The sequence below is a fragment of the Sander vitreus genome, chromosome 5 (assembly GCF_031162955.1).
Source record: "Sander vitreus isolate 19-12246 chromosome 5, sanVit1, whole genome shotgun sequence".
Lineage (NCBI taxonomy): Eukaryota > Metazoa > Chordata > Actinopteri > Perciformes > Percidae > Sander > Sander vitreus.
The window spans coordinates 30,454,125-30,470,948 of NC_135859.1; the positions used below are offsets into that span (position 1 = coordinate 30,454,125).

The 16,824-nt window shown below is 39.2% G+C and overlaps 1 protein-coding gene across 1 annotated transcript in view; it reads right to left on the reverse strand.

Moving 5' to 3' along the window:
- Positions 1 to 16,310, reverse strand: part of cfap299 (cilia and flagella associated protein 299) — a 78,066-nt gene extending 61,756 nt beyond the window's left edge. The window contains exons 1-3 of the mRNA XM_078249817.1: positions 16,178 to 16,310; positions 13,372 to 13,514; positions 1,199 to 1,289 (exon numbers count right to left, since the gene is read on the reverse strand). Coding sequence (XP_078105943.1) covers positions 1,199 to 1,289; positions 13,372 to 13,514; positions 16,178 to 16,285 — 342 coding nt within the window. The 5' untranslated portion in view covers positions 16,286 to 16,310. The remainder of the gene's footprint in view (positions 1 to 1,198; positions 1,290 to 13,371; positions 13,515 to 16,177) is intronic.
- Positions 16,311 to 16,824: the final 514 nt, after the last annotated feature.

Here is a 16,824-nt window from a genome sequence, read left to right on the forward strand (position 1 = left end):
AACTCAACTGCAACTGCTCAATTGTGGAGAATATGGAGACAGCACTCACTGCAGATAAACAAGGACCGGACAGCCAATAGTAATGGCCCTGGCACCTATTTCCCCCTCTACCCTCCATAAGAAACTCCCTGCCCCCCTTACCACTGCAAAGCTTTTAAACTACTTCTGTGATCTCTGACAGAGAGATGAGCAAAGGAATGCTTATCTCTCAGCCCTTAGACGGGCATCTACTTGGCACTTCTCACACTAGGCAACTGCTGTGACGCTGTGTCGACGTGAGCCCAACCATATTTAGTTAGTACTGCTCTACCACTTGCACCAACTTACAACTCTGTCCTCACCCAAAATGTGATGCTTCACGCAAAAGCCATTGTTAGTAGCCAAGGATGAGTTTAGCAAGCCCCCCACTTTCGCACACACACCTGACACACCTGACCCTTACACCTCTTGCAGGCGATGAGACAAGTTACAAGAATAAAGGCTCAGATATAGTACAGAAGCGGATCTGTCTCTACAATGGGTGTCTGCAAAGGCAGACGTGTTCACACATTCACAGACATATGACAAATTCACATCAAGCTGAGCCTTTTGGCCATGGATGAAGAAAGTATAAATTGTTCTTAAGCACTCTCATCATTACGGTTTTTTTAATACATTTTCTAGAAATAAAGAGAATATTGTTTTATATGAGTAAGACAAGCACATAATCAGTATTAATAGTATTTATGTCCTATCATGTCACTGGTTGTAAACAATAACAAGCGCTAACAATTTAGTTTCTAAGCCGTTTTGAAAATAAGGCTAATACTGATACTTATACTAATCATACAGTCAAAATGTTGCTGTGCAAGGTTAAATAAACTGTGGACTTCTGAGTCATAAATGCTCCTCAGATTGGTAATACCCCTTCAGACTTGTGCCCCAGCTCGTCAGGTGAGGCCCGATTAGAAATGATCTTGGGGGTTCAAACTGAAAAGCACACCTAGGACAAGGCAGTTATAGTTTGGTAAACAGGGTTTTGTGGATGGGAGAGGGGCGGGCAGCTGGCTCTCATGGTATTTTGCGGAGGGACGGATAGGGGGGCATTTCCACTCAACTTGAAACAGTATGGATTTTGTTCCCATCCTAATGAAATTGCAGAAATATTTTAGGGGAATCCCATTACGTAGCAATTGGAGTGCTGTAATAATGTACTCACAGTCATTTTCCCACTGCGGTTGGCCTCCTCTCGCTCTGCCAGGGCTTTCAGGAAGTTATCTTTGAGTTCTTTTCCTGCACTTGCCAGTGTCCTGGAAAAGACAACACTCAAACAGTTTGAAATGTTTCTCTTAACCTGAAAAAAAAGTCACATGAAGCGTTAAAGGCTCTTTATGGAAACCCTTAACATGTTGTAGCTTCATGGTACCCTGGCCTATCTCTGCTCTTTAACATTAACAGTTAACTAAACAATAATCCTCATTGAAAAGGACTGAGAACAATTTTGTATGAGAGAAATACCCTTCCCACGTCTCCATGACTTCCCTCACTATTTGTAAGCACAACATATTCTAGGGCTTAACTAAACATATGTATGATTAATACCATTAAAATACATTTAAACAATGAATTACTATGCAAGATGCAACAGAAAGCGAATATGACATGCAATCAAAGTCATGATATACTCAAGCCAGCATCTAGTGCTTCACCAAAGCTGCCAAGCTGCCAGGACACTCCCAAATACTCCAAATACCGTTTCTTAACAGAAATAATGTTTTTTTTCTCTGAAAACTACAAAGATCATGAAGAATGTCACAGTTGCATTTCCTAATGTTAGTATGCAGAGCAATATTCATCAGAGTTTAAAGATTTTATATGATACTGTGGCAGCTTTTTTAAACTAAGGCTGGCCTGTTTCCATGGAAACATGGTTTTGGCACACACTAATATATCCACACCTGAAAAAACATTGGCACTAATATTTGAACACTTAACACTGCAGTATGAGCAACAGAACTCTGGCTTGCAGCCAGAATTGACTGTGCAAAACATTCATTAGATCCACACAGAGTTAACATTGCCTTTAAGATTAACATCTTAAAGGCAGTAAACAGGTCATTTGGGAACCTCTCAGTTGTGGTTAAGAATGCAGCAGAAGAAAGACCAAAAAAAAAGGCCATTCATTAAATCAAAGTTACAGTACAGTGAAAAAACAAAGGACACCACTGTTTCCATTGACTTCAACCATCTCCAACTGCACTGAATATTTTTTTATTTTATATTTCTTTCCAAATTTCATCAAGTATTTTAAGCATAAATCAGAGCTGAACTATGTGAACAATTACTTATTTTACTACTATTTTCACCTAATTTAAATCCCCCAAGATTCAATGTTATGTTCAGTTAGTGTCGCCCATGTAAATAGTTTTTAAACTGATGAAGCACTAGCATATTTGCCGTTATATCATGCAGGCCGTTTTACTAACAATACATGTGCATTATGGGACCAACTGACCTACTTGCTTGAGATGGGCATTGATGAGCATTAAGTGTCTTGCTCAAAAATACTTCAACTAACAAAATACCGTTTACCCGAGTTCAGCACCAATACCAAAAGATGCTTCTTTCGATTACATACTTTCAGATAAACATGTTGCTCTACAAAGAGCCCATTTTAGTTCAACAAAAGAACCCAAAATGATGTACATGAAAGCTGTACATCTGCCTAAGAACATTGTCTAAATAAAAAACGGTCTAAGATTTGCAAAAATATGATTTTTTTTAATTTGTAAACATCAGCTTACATCAGCAGATACTTGCTGCTATTAATACATTTGCTCTGTACCAAAATAGTATTGAGGTCCAATACTTAGCCCTTCACAGAAGTTGTGAAAGGAAGCAATAAACCAAAACTTCCCTGAAAAAACACCTGCCAGTTTGACCCAGTAATCCCCTAGTCATAAATCGGTTTCTTTCATGCTGAATATTCAAAACCACTGAATTTAGTTGTGTTTGCTTCACAGTCCAAAGAGAAGACGAGGTATTCTACATTATTGGCTCCTCAAACCCACTTTCCATATCCAAAGCACTTTAAAAAGCCTCAGCGGTTACAACTACCACGGACAAACGGCAAAGCCAACGTCTGCTCCTAACCTACCTTAACATCACAGTAAAAGAGAACAGGATCTGAATGTTTACTAGAATTTGGAAAAGATTGTAATTTATACTAGTCTTTTTGTCCCGTGCCCCATAATGAAAGTCTTAGAGGAATCACACAGTGGTAAAAGTGCACGGACAGCACATATTTAGAGGCTGGAACCTCACTCCATCTTCTGAGTGAGTGAAGGATTGCTGCTGGGTCATGGGGGCCGAGGCCCCAAAGTAAACACAGGTGTTGAGGAGGCAAGTGACTGGGGTTACCCCATCCAGTAGCTAAAGCAACACACACAGTCACGGAGAGTGAATAATACTTCAGAAAAACATGTGGACCGCTGCAAGTTTGAGTTTCCCGTCAATTAACAAATTTCTTATCAAGCCTCATTTAGGAGGGATAACAAGAATTTCACTATTAAATGATGGTTATTAGTGGCTAATGACTAGGTATTAAGCTAACTGTGATCCAGCCATGTGTTTAAAGTGTCTCGTTTTTGGATTGTGGTCAAGGCAGGTGGGCCCTGGCATTAGTAGAAAAAGAAATGAGGAAAGGATGTGAACAGTCATCATCTGGCTTGTTGAAAAAAAAGAGAACATCTGTCCTACAGATATGAAATTACTTTTAGAAAAGTAATTTTGTGTTGTTGTGCCGGTTAAAAAGGGGGTAACACTACAAGACAACATAAATCAAAATGTATAAGGTCTGTGAGTGTCAGTGTATCTGCTTCATGGATACTTAAGCTTTCGTAACTTTAGATTTCAAGCTCTTTTGAGACCTTCCTCACCAGAAAGACAACTTGTTTGTTTGTACAAATGCTTAACATAACCATGTTACCATTTTCCTGACGAGAGACCTCTCGCCATCATGCAAACATAAAAAAATTGGTCTTTTATTTATTAAAAAGATAATGATTTTTTACGTAAGCAGCAAACATTAGCTGGAAAGGCACAAGTAGCATGGCTGCCACAAAAAGACTTATAACAGCCCTGCGTTAAAAATACGCATAGGGCTGAGTTGGTGGGGTTGTTTAAGGTACCGGTGAGACAACAAAATACCATCCAGGGAGTCCAGTTGGACTAACAGGACGTTTTTTAATGCAGGGCTCAAGTCAGTCCAATGGTGGCCTTAGGGAAGAGGTTAGCATGGCTAACAATTCACGTCCAACTAACAATGTTGGTTTCTTTTTAATTCAACCACAATCATTTCTTAAAATGAATCTTAACTCTTAATCAGAAAATGCAAAGTCAATGCAAGTCATTTTTGGAAGTTCATATAGTTAATCAATTTTTCTAATAAAAATTGAAAAAGTAGCTTTTAAAATAGAATTAATTATGAGGGATTAAATTGGTGTTCTGCACAGATGGCTTTAGCAGTTCTAAAAAAAATATAGTGCTAAAATAGTAACTGTTAAGCATAAAGCAAGTATTAGGTATGTAGGTAGGTAGTAGATATCTTAAAATAAATGTCAGAACCCAGGTGTGGAGAAAGATGCTCAAAGCAGATACCTTGTATAGTAACTCAAAATAAATGCACCCTCCAGATGTTGCACTGTAGTCAGTCAAGGTGAGTAACACTTGCCATCAACCTAGCAGAGTTTCCAGTTAGTCTCACAAAGTATTTTACAAACGATTTAACTATGGCATTAAAATGTCCCACAACTGGTGCCTCTTGGCACATTGATTGAACTCCTGATCACTCCTGATCACTCCTGATCTGTGTTATAAACTGGAGTTTATGCAACACTTTGTCCACCTCTATAAGGGGGTGAACAGCTGTTAATACACAGCAACTATCCTCCAAGCATGTTTACACATGTATAAACAGCATGACAGTGAAATGTACTCAGTCCAGGGGCCTTCTTCCTGGACCATAAGCCCACTAAACTGATGTTTTAAACTATTTATTCTCAGTAGCATCTACACTATCTAACCATATCAGACGATGTTCTGGATTTCGGGTTTTCATATTTCCAATATCTTTTAGCTTCGATGATTCTAGTGTGCAGATTTGGGTATAGAAATAAGCAAAGGTCTGACTTTGTGTCTAACAGACAAGGTAACGTGACAAAGTGTAAATTATTCTTTGAGCAATTGCTTCACTTGAAATTGTAAAATGAGACCTGTCAATTTAACAAGCCACCTGCTTAGAAAAAAACTTGCTTATTTTGTCTTCTTCATTTGGACATTTATAGACTTATATAGGCTATAAATGCAAGTTTCTAAACAATTCTTAGAAATATAGAACCGGTTTTTGATACCTAATCTTACAAAGGTTGCTACCAAACCTTTTCATGTGATAGGCCTATTTAGAAGTGCTATATCCACAACATGGTTTCAACTGATGCTGTACTCCAATTTACAGCCATGTCACATGGTGCTTCTGTGGTGAAGGAATGTAATATTTATATACCATAGTTTCCCCAACGTAAAATCTGAATTTGAGTATGTGCTTTTTTGACAAAGTTGACACTACTGTGTAATACTTGGTCTGTATGCATGTATGTATGTATGTATATCTCTTGCTTGCACTTTGATGCTTTTATAAGTGCCTGCTGAATGTTCATGTGTTTCCTACTGCATATATTTACATCCGTCACCTTCGGATTTGTGTTAACCTAAGTGTCATTAACCTACAACAAAGACTATTCCACTATCTGCTTGCACAGCTGAAAGGAGGAGCTAAAAGGAGGAAATATACCTATTACAGGAGAATAGTAAAGAAATCCAATATACTGTAGCACATAGCCTGAGCCTCAACATGGTGCAATTTCATCACCCTTGGCAAACAAATTTGAGCTGTATCAGGTTCTGTCGTCTTTCACACGTGCAAAAATTTGTTACAGCAAATAATTCCCAGCATAATTAATGGAATGTCATTAAAAGGTTCTCTGAGGAATATGGGGCTAGCATTCCTTCTTAATTCGTAGCCTTCGTTTTGCAAATAAATATTCAGCAAATGGACAAATAGTGTTTTCTGAGAGATTTTCATTTCCTGACGTGTAACAGATGTGCTTTGAAATAATTTCTTCTTTTATTCTCGAGACAGATTAACAGATTGAAGCTTTCATTAGCTTGCAGCTTTTGACGGTATGGCAGATGAGAACTTTCAATATTACAGTGATTTCCTAACAACACGTACTGTACCGGAATATTTTTCCTCAGAGTGCTTGGGAAAATGAATCTTATGGAAAATATTATTTTGGGCTGGTAGACGTCAAGGAAACTTCCACACAGCATGACAATTTACTTTATTTTGGGCTTTTTATAAAATCCTCTGTCACCTCTGATTACAATGAGCTGAATGTATCAGTTACACATGTGCTACGCATGATATTCTACCTGAGCTTTCTTTGTATATTGTGGCCACCTTGGCTTTTGGGGCTTGGGGAGGTTGCAAATTGTGCAGTGCCTGCCTGAGAAGTGCATGTTTTTGAAGGTGGATCAAAGGAATCATTGTCATCTTTTTCATATGAGTTCTTATTGAGGCAAAATTTGATGTATTCCATTTGGGGAACATGCAGTGATGGATACTGTAGTCCAAACAGAGAGCGGGAGAGAGAGTAAGATTGTTTTGAAGTGAAATCTGATGTGTAGATTTAAATAGAGCTAAAGGAAACTTCAAAGTTTTGGAAAAGAATATCTACTCCAATTTAGTTCCTAAAATGAGAGAACAGGCTCTCATCTCTGAATGACAGTCTGCTTTGCACATGTTAAAATTGTGGTTTCTTCCTCATCAGTTTATTAGCTTACATTGTAATGCAAAGCACCACATATGAAATCATTTAAAAGTAGTTTTCAACCCATTTCAACTGCTGATTAGTGAAGTATTTCCGTAGCAACAATATTGTAATAGATGTATTTCTTATTTCTGGTTATACTGCAGGGGCTATTCAGGAGTTGGAACTCAACTTTCATGTCCAAAATCAATTCAAACAAGGTGGCAACAATGAAACTACATATTAGAGACCTTGTCTTCAAGACCTTGCCTCAGGGAGAGCCCTTCAGACCACCTAATCCATTACACATCCTCCATCTACAGCACTTAGAAGTACAAAGGAGAAGATGACAGTTTGGACTGGTAGCCTGATGAGAAGAGCTATATGATGTAGAAACAATATGTCACTACTACGTCAATCGAACGTAAAGAAGACCAAAGGACTTCAAAAACAGTTTAAAAAAGTTAAAGATGATGGTGATGATGAACAAGGTTCAGCGTTATCGCATTATCATTTTTCTTCTGGTGGACCTCCGGCATCATTGGGTCATAACAACTGGCAAATGGAAAGTTTTTACTTTTTTGCAAGGAAACATTGGGTCCAACAGTTGTCACACCTGGTATTACCATGCAATATGTATGTGGAGAACCTTTTTTTGGTGTCTTACATCTAGCAAGTGAGGGAGGGAAGAAGTTTCATTAATCAAGCCATTAATATTAAATATGGAATGACTTCTAAAATGTAGAAACATCCAGGTCAAACGACAGCTTGTTTTTCATTATCTGCTGCACCATATGGTCCTAAACTGGTGTATATGTTGATCTATGTGCTGCGTGGTGGGATGTGGTGGTGAGCTTAAGCCTGGCAGGATGTGTGTCTCTGGACAGAGCTTGTAGGGGAGAGCTCCAAAGTTACACACCCGTCCAAAATCACAAAGAGCAAGAAAGGCAATTGGCTTGACAGCACATGTAATAGAGACTGCAAAACCTCGTCGCCCGAGGGCCCTCGCCAGAGTAGCAGTCGTTGAGAGTGGCAGGGGTTTGGCTCGCTAAAAATGAGCCTGGGATCAGCTTTGTGAGGCTTCTCATGTCAGTCACATCCACAATCTTATTTTCGCTAAGCATCTGGAGGTTGGATCCGCAGTGAAATGTATTCACTGTGCGTGTTCGTGGCGCTGGTTTTACTTGGCACAGCAAGTGATAGCTCACTTTTAATATAGAGTAGAGAGTTAGAGAGCAGAGAATTCTTGAGGTAGACTGTAAAAACGCAGCAGCACAATGGACAATGAGCATGGCTGTGGTTTGGACTGTGGGGAGATCGCGGGGAGCCTGATGGAAACCTCGCAGGGCTGCCATGAGCACGCGAGGTCAGGACATATGCTGACATGGACTTCTGGGCCTGAGCCAGAGCCGGAGCAGAGGAAACGGAGGCCTCACGTCTGCTCAGCAGTGCTCCCCTGCTCCTCTTGTTTGTCTCTGACTTCATATCAAATGTTAATTTTGTCCGAGATAAAACGCAATGCTATCAAGACTTTTTAATACGGATGTATTGAACAAAACACAATTTTCAACATCTGGCAGGTTTAGAGGTTTGGAATATCTAATAAAAGAACAAGGCATTTATGTTCTGCTAAAAACAAAGTCCTGATGTCATTTAGTACTTGTGATGCAACCTTTTTAGCCTACAACCCCAAATTGTTCTCTCACTTCTGGAACACAAAACAAAATGTTCATTTTCTGTTGCAGGGTTGTTGTTTGATAGCATTTTACAAATCTGAATCCAGTATAAAATTCACATGTCAGACTAAATTAATTGCAGGCCCTTATCATATCAATTTAGGTTCAGCTTTCAACATTTTAAGAAACAAAAGTTAAAAAAATAATTCTAATTTTGATTAAAAAAAACTACATATTTGCTTGTTAGATAACAATTAGCCAAATGTTTTATACATCACTTTTTGCTAAAAAAACAAACAAACAGACAACATATAAGGTTATAAGATAAGACTCAAATACTTAACAAATCCAGGTATTTTACCAACTTGAAATTGGATCCAAGATTGAAGCCGGCTATCAGAACCCAACCCTGTCCTTTTACTATTTGTTGATTCTGACTACCAGTTCAGCTTCCCCCTAACCAAACAACTGCACAACTGACTAAGCATCCCATTCATTCAAGTATTGTATTTCACTTATGTCTGATGAGCGCACCAGGTCTTTTGTTTGGTCTTTATGTGATGTACTGGCAAAGCCCCCCCTTTCACGGCCAAGCTGTCAGGAGGAGCGTGTTGTCCTTAAGAATGAGACAGGGCAACAACAGGGCAACATCTGATTAGCATTCACAGCACTATCTCCACTCCCTTGGTATTTTATTACCACAGGTGCAGGGGCATTCATTGATCAGATGCACGCTACAGGCGAGGTTAGCCCTTAATTGAAAACAGCTCTATTTATACACCTGCAGGCACTAAAGGTCTCCAAGAGAGCACAGGGAGGTTGAAAAGAAGAGAAAGGAAGGGGGAAAAAAACAGAGCAGTGACAGAACAGTGAAAAAAGACATGCCTTGGAAGAGTTTAAGGCCTACAGGGAAGGCAAAATGCATTCCCAAAACAGCATGGCTACCAGTGCCATGAGAGGATAAGTATGCAGGTGCAAAGGTCTTAAGGGAAGTACACATTTTTTAAACAAAGATTTCCATTTGTTGAAAAGAGGCACAAATAAATGCAAATCCAAATGCATGATTATTCCTAAAATGACTTTTTTTTTTGCTTTGGATGGATGGTAGCAGAAGAACAACTATATTGAGTTTGTTTACCGTGCAGCTGCCAGTTTCTGTGGCCACACTCGTTTTTTTTAGAACACTGTACTGATTGTGCTCAGCCACTTTGCAGGTGGTACATTGCATCCTGGGGCTCGTGTTTTCACAATGTGACCATAACAGGAGGTCAGAGGGTCAATCTGGTGGAAGTCCAATCAGAAAAAAAACCACAGAGAAAAGAGCAATCTGCATTCAGACAGAGAGGGGGACACAGCTCAAACTTGCCACTTTTGATGGAATACGTCTGTAAATGCTGTGCTGTTTTTGTTTCTGTCTTGTCAAGGTTTTTTGCTGGATGTCACGTTTTCAAGTGTGGGAAAGCAATGAAAGCTGTTAATTAGTTCAAAAGTCATATATAAAACATCATGTCAGCTCATAGTCACCTACAGGTTGTTGGCATTGAAACAACAATCCAATTCTAAAAGACCATAAAAGACAGCAGAATTATCTGATTGTTATTATAGGGTTGAATTTAATTTTTACCTAAAACAGGATCACATTTAATGTAAAGTGTTTTCCTTTTGAAAAAACATAAACCCTGCTGCTTAATTACCTTGGAGAGGATTCAAAAAACACTTGCTGCTGTCCAGCCAGCTCAGATATCTTCTCCAGCAATGTCCGATTATTAACGGAGCATTTCATCTGTCTACTGCAGAGCGCTGATGAAAAAACAAGTCACTCTATAATTGATAATGGCAAAAATCCCATACAAGTGAGCCAGGATGGTCTTTTTTTTAGACTATTTTGTATTTGAACCAAATATTTCTATGTAATTAAATGACCTAGGCAGATGAAAAGCAACTAGTGTTTTAAACCTGGCACAAACATATAAGTAATGTTTTTTTTGTACATGGTTCCTGTCAAATCCAATATTAAAAAGCCAAAGGGAAACAACTCTGCTCCCTTATTACACTTGTAGTGTTGACATTAAATGTGTGTCTGGTTAAGGCAAGATTTTTAACGAAAAACTCTGCTAAAATTGTATCTTTTGAGTATCAAATAATATATTCATCCGTACGCTTGAAAGACGGCTCCGAGAGTAGAACTGAAACTGATTAATCACCCAAAATGTCAAACATTCTAAAATTACAGCTTCTAAATTGTGAGGATTTGCTGTTTTTGTTATTTGGTAGTAAACTATAACATTTTAACGTTTTGGACTGCGTTTCAAGAAATTTAAGAACCAAACCTAAGTTTGGACCCAGTGAAAAAAATAAATAAAAAAACTTATCAAAAAACATCGTAAACCACTCCTGCTTTTTTTATACTAGTGTGGATACAGTATCTGAGCAAGGGACAAACTTGTCAGAGCTACCTTTCAAACCTACTGTACATGGGATGAGTATTTAATACTCAAAAATCTGCTTTTTGTGGAGTATTCCTTTAAAATCAATCTGACTGGATGTTGTCCATGTGGGGTTTGTGATCCTGTATTCCAAACATAGTTGGGACCCTGGCAAACAGCCTTATCTTGGAGACGGAACAGACTACTGTGTATATAACATCCCAATGTTCCCGTACAACATTTCCCTAGATCCTGTTGGGACAAGATAAAAGGCTTTGTGGCCTAATATCACTGTAACCGCAGGTGTGGAGGCTCCCATTTCACCAGTGTCACTGATGTTCACAGACGTTTGGAGTAGGGGGGAGGGGGGCAGCGAGACATCTGCACGTTTGGATAAGCATCTGAGGGTTCAATCAAATTCAACACCTAGCAGGTACCAGGTTTGGATACCTCCAATACCCGGCGTGTGTGTGTGTGTGTGTGTGTGTGTGTGTGTGTGTGTGTGTGTGTGTGTGTGTGTGTGTGTGTGTGTGTGTGTGCGTGCGTGTGTGTGGTCTTATTGGCTTGTCATCAAAGGAGATACCACAACCACATGGCTTTATCAAGAATGAGAACACTATCTGTGTGATCATTTTCCTCAGGAGGAGCAGTTAATAGAGGACTCCAGTTTGTAGTTTTGTCATTCAGCTTGTTTATGCTAACCATTTTTATTTGAATTGAGACAGATGGGCAGGCATTGTTCAATAAAAGCCTTGTTCATGTAGGACATGGACTTGATGAATTACTCCCATTTCTCCTGTCTTTTGTAAAATGCAATCATAAAGGATTATACAAGCTGCTCAAACCGCTACCGCACACAGCTATAAAAGATTCAGATTTTATGACCTGTCATGCCTTGATTAGCAGAGCAGAACTTCAGCCAAAAATGCATTTTACATTTTCCTCTAGAAATACTAGTGCTCCTGCTCATTGAAGAAAGACAGAAACCCTGTCTCAAAAACAGAGGAAGGAAGAAAAAGATGTTGCGAGCTATATTGTATATTAGGGCTGGGTATTGATACTCGATACCTTTAAGGTACAGTATCAACCGTAATCAGTCAAACGTAACCTGCATTCAATCCTTTTTGTACTCAGATCTAAAAGGAAAATGTATTATTTGTTTGGTTCTGCTCGCAACCAATCACTGCAAGCGTTCTTTAATTTAATGCGACGTGCAATTGGCCGACTACCACAGCAGCTACAACCCATACAGTCTGTGGTATGGTGAAGCAAATTAAAAGGCATCACAGTAGGCTCTATGAAATTGTGAATGGCATTTGATTTCTATTTTCTAGTATTTCATGGACTAAACTATACACTGATTAATCAAGAAAAGAATCTACAAATTAATCGATAAGGAAAATGATCGTTAGTTACAGCCCAAAACTCAACACACGTTAGATGTAAGCTACTAATAGATATAAGTAGAATACCTAAAAACTGGAATGGCATAATTCAAAAAAAAAAAAAAAAAAAAGATTGTCTTTGTGATAACATAATTGGCACCTGAAGCAACACGGTCACACCAACCCACCCACTTAAGAACAACGCATTGCTATTTTCATTCTAAAACTGTTTTTTGTCCAGTTTGAGTACACAGTATTATTTACTGGACATAGCCTAACAACAAGCCAATACTTAATCAGACTCCACAGGGCAGGTTTCTCTAGTCCCCCCTTACACAGGGAGGTCAGAGGGTCCAGATCAGCTAGAGCAGCGGTCTTGAAGCTGTGAGCCAGTGTTTTGCTCAACAACAGTCTAACGAGGGATCAAAGTCCACCAGATGAATAGTGGCTTTTCCTTCTAATGCTTCCCTGTGTCAACACAACTTTTGTTGACGTCTTGCAAATCTGAAGCCACACAAAACACCTTGAAAGTGGAAAAATGAAATCATATTAAAAGTAAACTAAAAAAAATTAAAAACTGTGGATAGTTCATGTCAAGGCCACAGTTTTTTGTCATATCCTTTGACATAAATACAGCCTGAGATATAAGATCTGGTTTGGAACTGAAAGTGGATGAGGCATTACAGTACTAGTAGTGAAACTGGTGCACAGGGAGCTCCCAGCTTCCACCACAACTAACTAATTCTAGTGAGAGAACAGAGAATCACTGATATTAACTAGCATTCTTTCACACTAAATGAGAAGTCAATACAATGCACCACAGAAGTTCAGAACACTGACATACTGTACAGAGGCAGAGGCCAGGAGAGTAACTTTTCTTCTCGTAGCCCCATTGACTGATTGATTCCAAAATCCACTGACCACATTCAGTCTTTAAAACAGCCAAATTTAAATTTCAGAGTATAACAGAGCCTCCTGATATTCTAGCATCTGACATCTCAGTGAGCATGGTGGGTTGGGTGAGAATTTAACTCACATTGGCCGGCTCCTGCTATAGAAACTGTTGCTCTTCGCAGCCTCCGCAGCCTGTGCAGCTGCTTTCTTCTCCTCAAATTCCTTCCTGCTCAGGACTGTGCCCTTGTGGCCGTGTTCCACCAGCTTACGGGCCAACTCCCTGCTCTGCAAGACCAAAAAAAAGGAGAGGAGTCAGTCAAGGAGAGGGGATACTGCCTGCAGTCAGATCTTGTCAGTCTCAAGTTTTGGCATTGGACTGTTTTTTTTATTAGTATTAAATATCCAAGTAGTGAAAATGCCTATCACAATTTCCCTGAGCTCAAGGTGATGTCCTTTTGCTTGTTCTGTTTGCCAAAGAGCCCAATACCTCCAGATATTCAATTTACAATGATATAAAAAAGAGAACTGCAGCATTTCCTCATATTTTAGAAGCTGGAAGCAGAGAATATTTGGAACATTTTACAATTAATTTTGTGTTAAATTAACTGATACATCAGTGGTTATTAGCGGAAGCATACAGTATTTGCAGTTTCTGCAACATCCTGGATTTGGGTCCAGCTCAACAATCAACACTAAATACTGACAAAAGCATTTTGAAATGTTGTCAGCATGTAAGATTTGGGATTTACTCCCCACTCTGGCCTTTAGTTTAAAATTGGTATTTTACTTCCCTCCTTCAAAATATGGAAGTGGTCAGCTGCTCTACACACCACAAGCTTCAGATATAGTTTAGCTTTGTGGGTTCCATTCATTTTCTAAGTTTGCGTGAGCGAGTGTGCATGTTTCAGTGCCTCTGTAGGGATTGTTAGCTACATTATTCCAATCACCGTTTGCAGACCCACTGTCATAAAAGCCAAGCCATAAAGTCATCATCTAAAAACCAAATCTTTCTGTCAAATCCTGTGGCTTGTCAGATCAAAGCTTAGGCCACATGGGTGCTCCTACCCAAAATCCCAGCAGCCAGGCCTGCGTCCGCACCCGAGAGGAAAAGTTATATTTTCCTTTAACTTTGATGTGGCTCACCAGAAATGAGTCTCAGACATTTGTCGATCCTAAAATTGGCCTGAAAATCATTGTCTTCATTTTTCAAGGCTCATTGAATAAGTCTATTTGAATGAGCTGCTTCTTACAGTCAACACACCAGGACCTGGACTAATACTCTGCAACATCTATTCTGGCAAAAGCCTCACACACCTTGTAATAAAACCTCTTTAACTGGGCTACTTCACTTTTCTGAGTTCTTAGTCATAGTATGACAAGTCCTAAATAACAATATAATTAGCTGACTTATTATTAGAACATAGGCCTTATCAGCATGACTATGGTGTGTCACAACACAGGGGTGATTGACTTTGATAGTTGACTGCAGCTGATTATCAGCTCAGATATGAGTTGTTCTCTTCTCAGTGGACACAGGTGTTCAAACAAAGTGGCACTCTGCAGCAGCTGTGTATAACATTAGCAAGTGTGCCATCTGCTGGGCAAAAGCATGACTGCTCATTTCTGATGAGCAGGTTCAATTCAAGCCTATCTAGAGCTATTTGTATACCACTAAGAATAAGTTTAAGACAAGAAAAGAGCTACATCAAATGATCTAATTATGATGCAGATCTATTATGTTGAAACAAAGATGTACATTCTAAACTTACGGCCACTTATAGACACTTCCCCTTGAGAACAAACAAACATTATTTACATTTCATAGATACATTTCAGGTAATACATTTGCAAAAGTGATGATTAAGACTTTAATTCTTGAAACTATACAATTTAAATCATATTTCTTACTATCCTTTCTGTTTTTATTCCTTATATGTTAAGTGAGTGTTGTACTTTGAGAGTGAAGATTAACCGAGTCAAATTCCTTGTTTGTTTACGCAAACCTGGCCAATAAAGCTGATTCTGATTTCACATTTAATAACGTCTTTACTGCTTTGACATTCTATGACGGAGTGGAGCAAACCTTAAATGTGGATTGGTGGCATAGCTGCTCGGCAAGCCCCCTAGTGTTACGTCCATGGTGTAAACCAACCCCTACGATACCTGTGTGTGACTGCCACCTAGCGTGCGACCACAGGCACTACACCAACAAAACTTGTCTCCATGGCAAAGCCAGCATTTGTGCGACTCCAGATATTACTTTAATACAGCAGAAGTGAATGCGTGCTAATTAAAAAACAAACGAGACATTTTCAAAAACACGTACGTTGGTATGCCTAACGTTACTTAACATGACTGCTAGGTAAAGTTGCCACTAATTCCCTCGTTTTGAGTATAAAAAGGACTATGCGCCAGATTCCATTACATTTTTTGGCAAACTGTGTTACCTTCTTCACCGGCAGGAGAGGCATACCTCTAAAAACCTTCATTAAATCAATTTAACAATCTTAAGAATACAATGTTCAATACGGGAAATGTTTTGCTGAGTAAAAGGCGAATAAATTCATAACCAGTCAACGTGTAAAATCGGGTTTCTTGGTCCATAATCTTACACCAGAACCAAGTCCGCTAGTTAGCTATCGTTAACCTTAACGTTAGCTTGCTAGCTAGCTGCTGTTGTTGCGGTCTTTAAAAGCAACACATCTGAACCAGCAACACATCTGGTGTTATATTATTAATAAGAACGGGTTGGGAGATACATGCCGAATTGAAGAAGGGGGCTAGGTGATTTTAAAAAGTCGAAAGTTAAGTTTTCCTAACTTGCACTGATGCATTCTCGCATTGATTGCCTTAAACTGACAGTTAAGCGAAAGCGGTTCTGGCGTGGTGTACAACACAGAACACTACAGGGAGGACTAAAGTCAATAGTTTGTACAAGAGTGACTCACTTTTAAGTAAAATAAATCCATTGGCGTGACTTTGGAGTCAAGGTAATCTTCGTAGACTTTAAACTGTGTTACAGAATCGTGGAAACGAGCTGCTGTGCTGTACTCCATCTTCACGCGCTCTGTGTTGTAAAAGGCTGCTATAGCAACCGCCGTACCTGTATTTCACTATGGTATTTCAGTGTGGCGGCATCACAGGAAGCGGAAGTTAATACCATCACGCCGCCACAAATGCAACAATAATACAGGTCCATGACGTTCACATGGGGAAAAACTATATATATATAGTCAAGCCAAGTAAATTATTTTTATATAGCCCAATATAACAAATCACAAATGTGCCTCAAGGGGCTCTACTTGCTTCTGTTTGATCCACCACATTTTGCAATGAAGTTTATTTTAGACCAAATCTAACTGTCCTTTCAGATAAGATCTTTTTTCATTAAATTTATTTGTGCATGTGTTTAAGTAAGTTTTCCACATGTTCATTTTAGAGCCACGGAGAGCTCTGCTTTGGAACTGTGAAGATTTCTAGGATCAGGCACAAAGAAGGGCCAAACTTCCAGTGTGACCTTTTTTTTCATATCATGACCCCTCGTATTCATCTTGTGACCTACCAGGTAGGTAACCACTGCTGTGGCAGGTTTTTC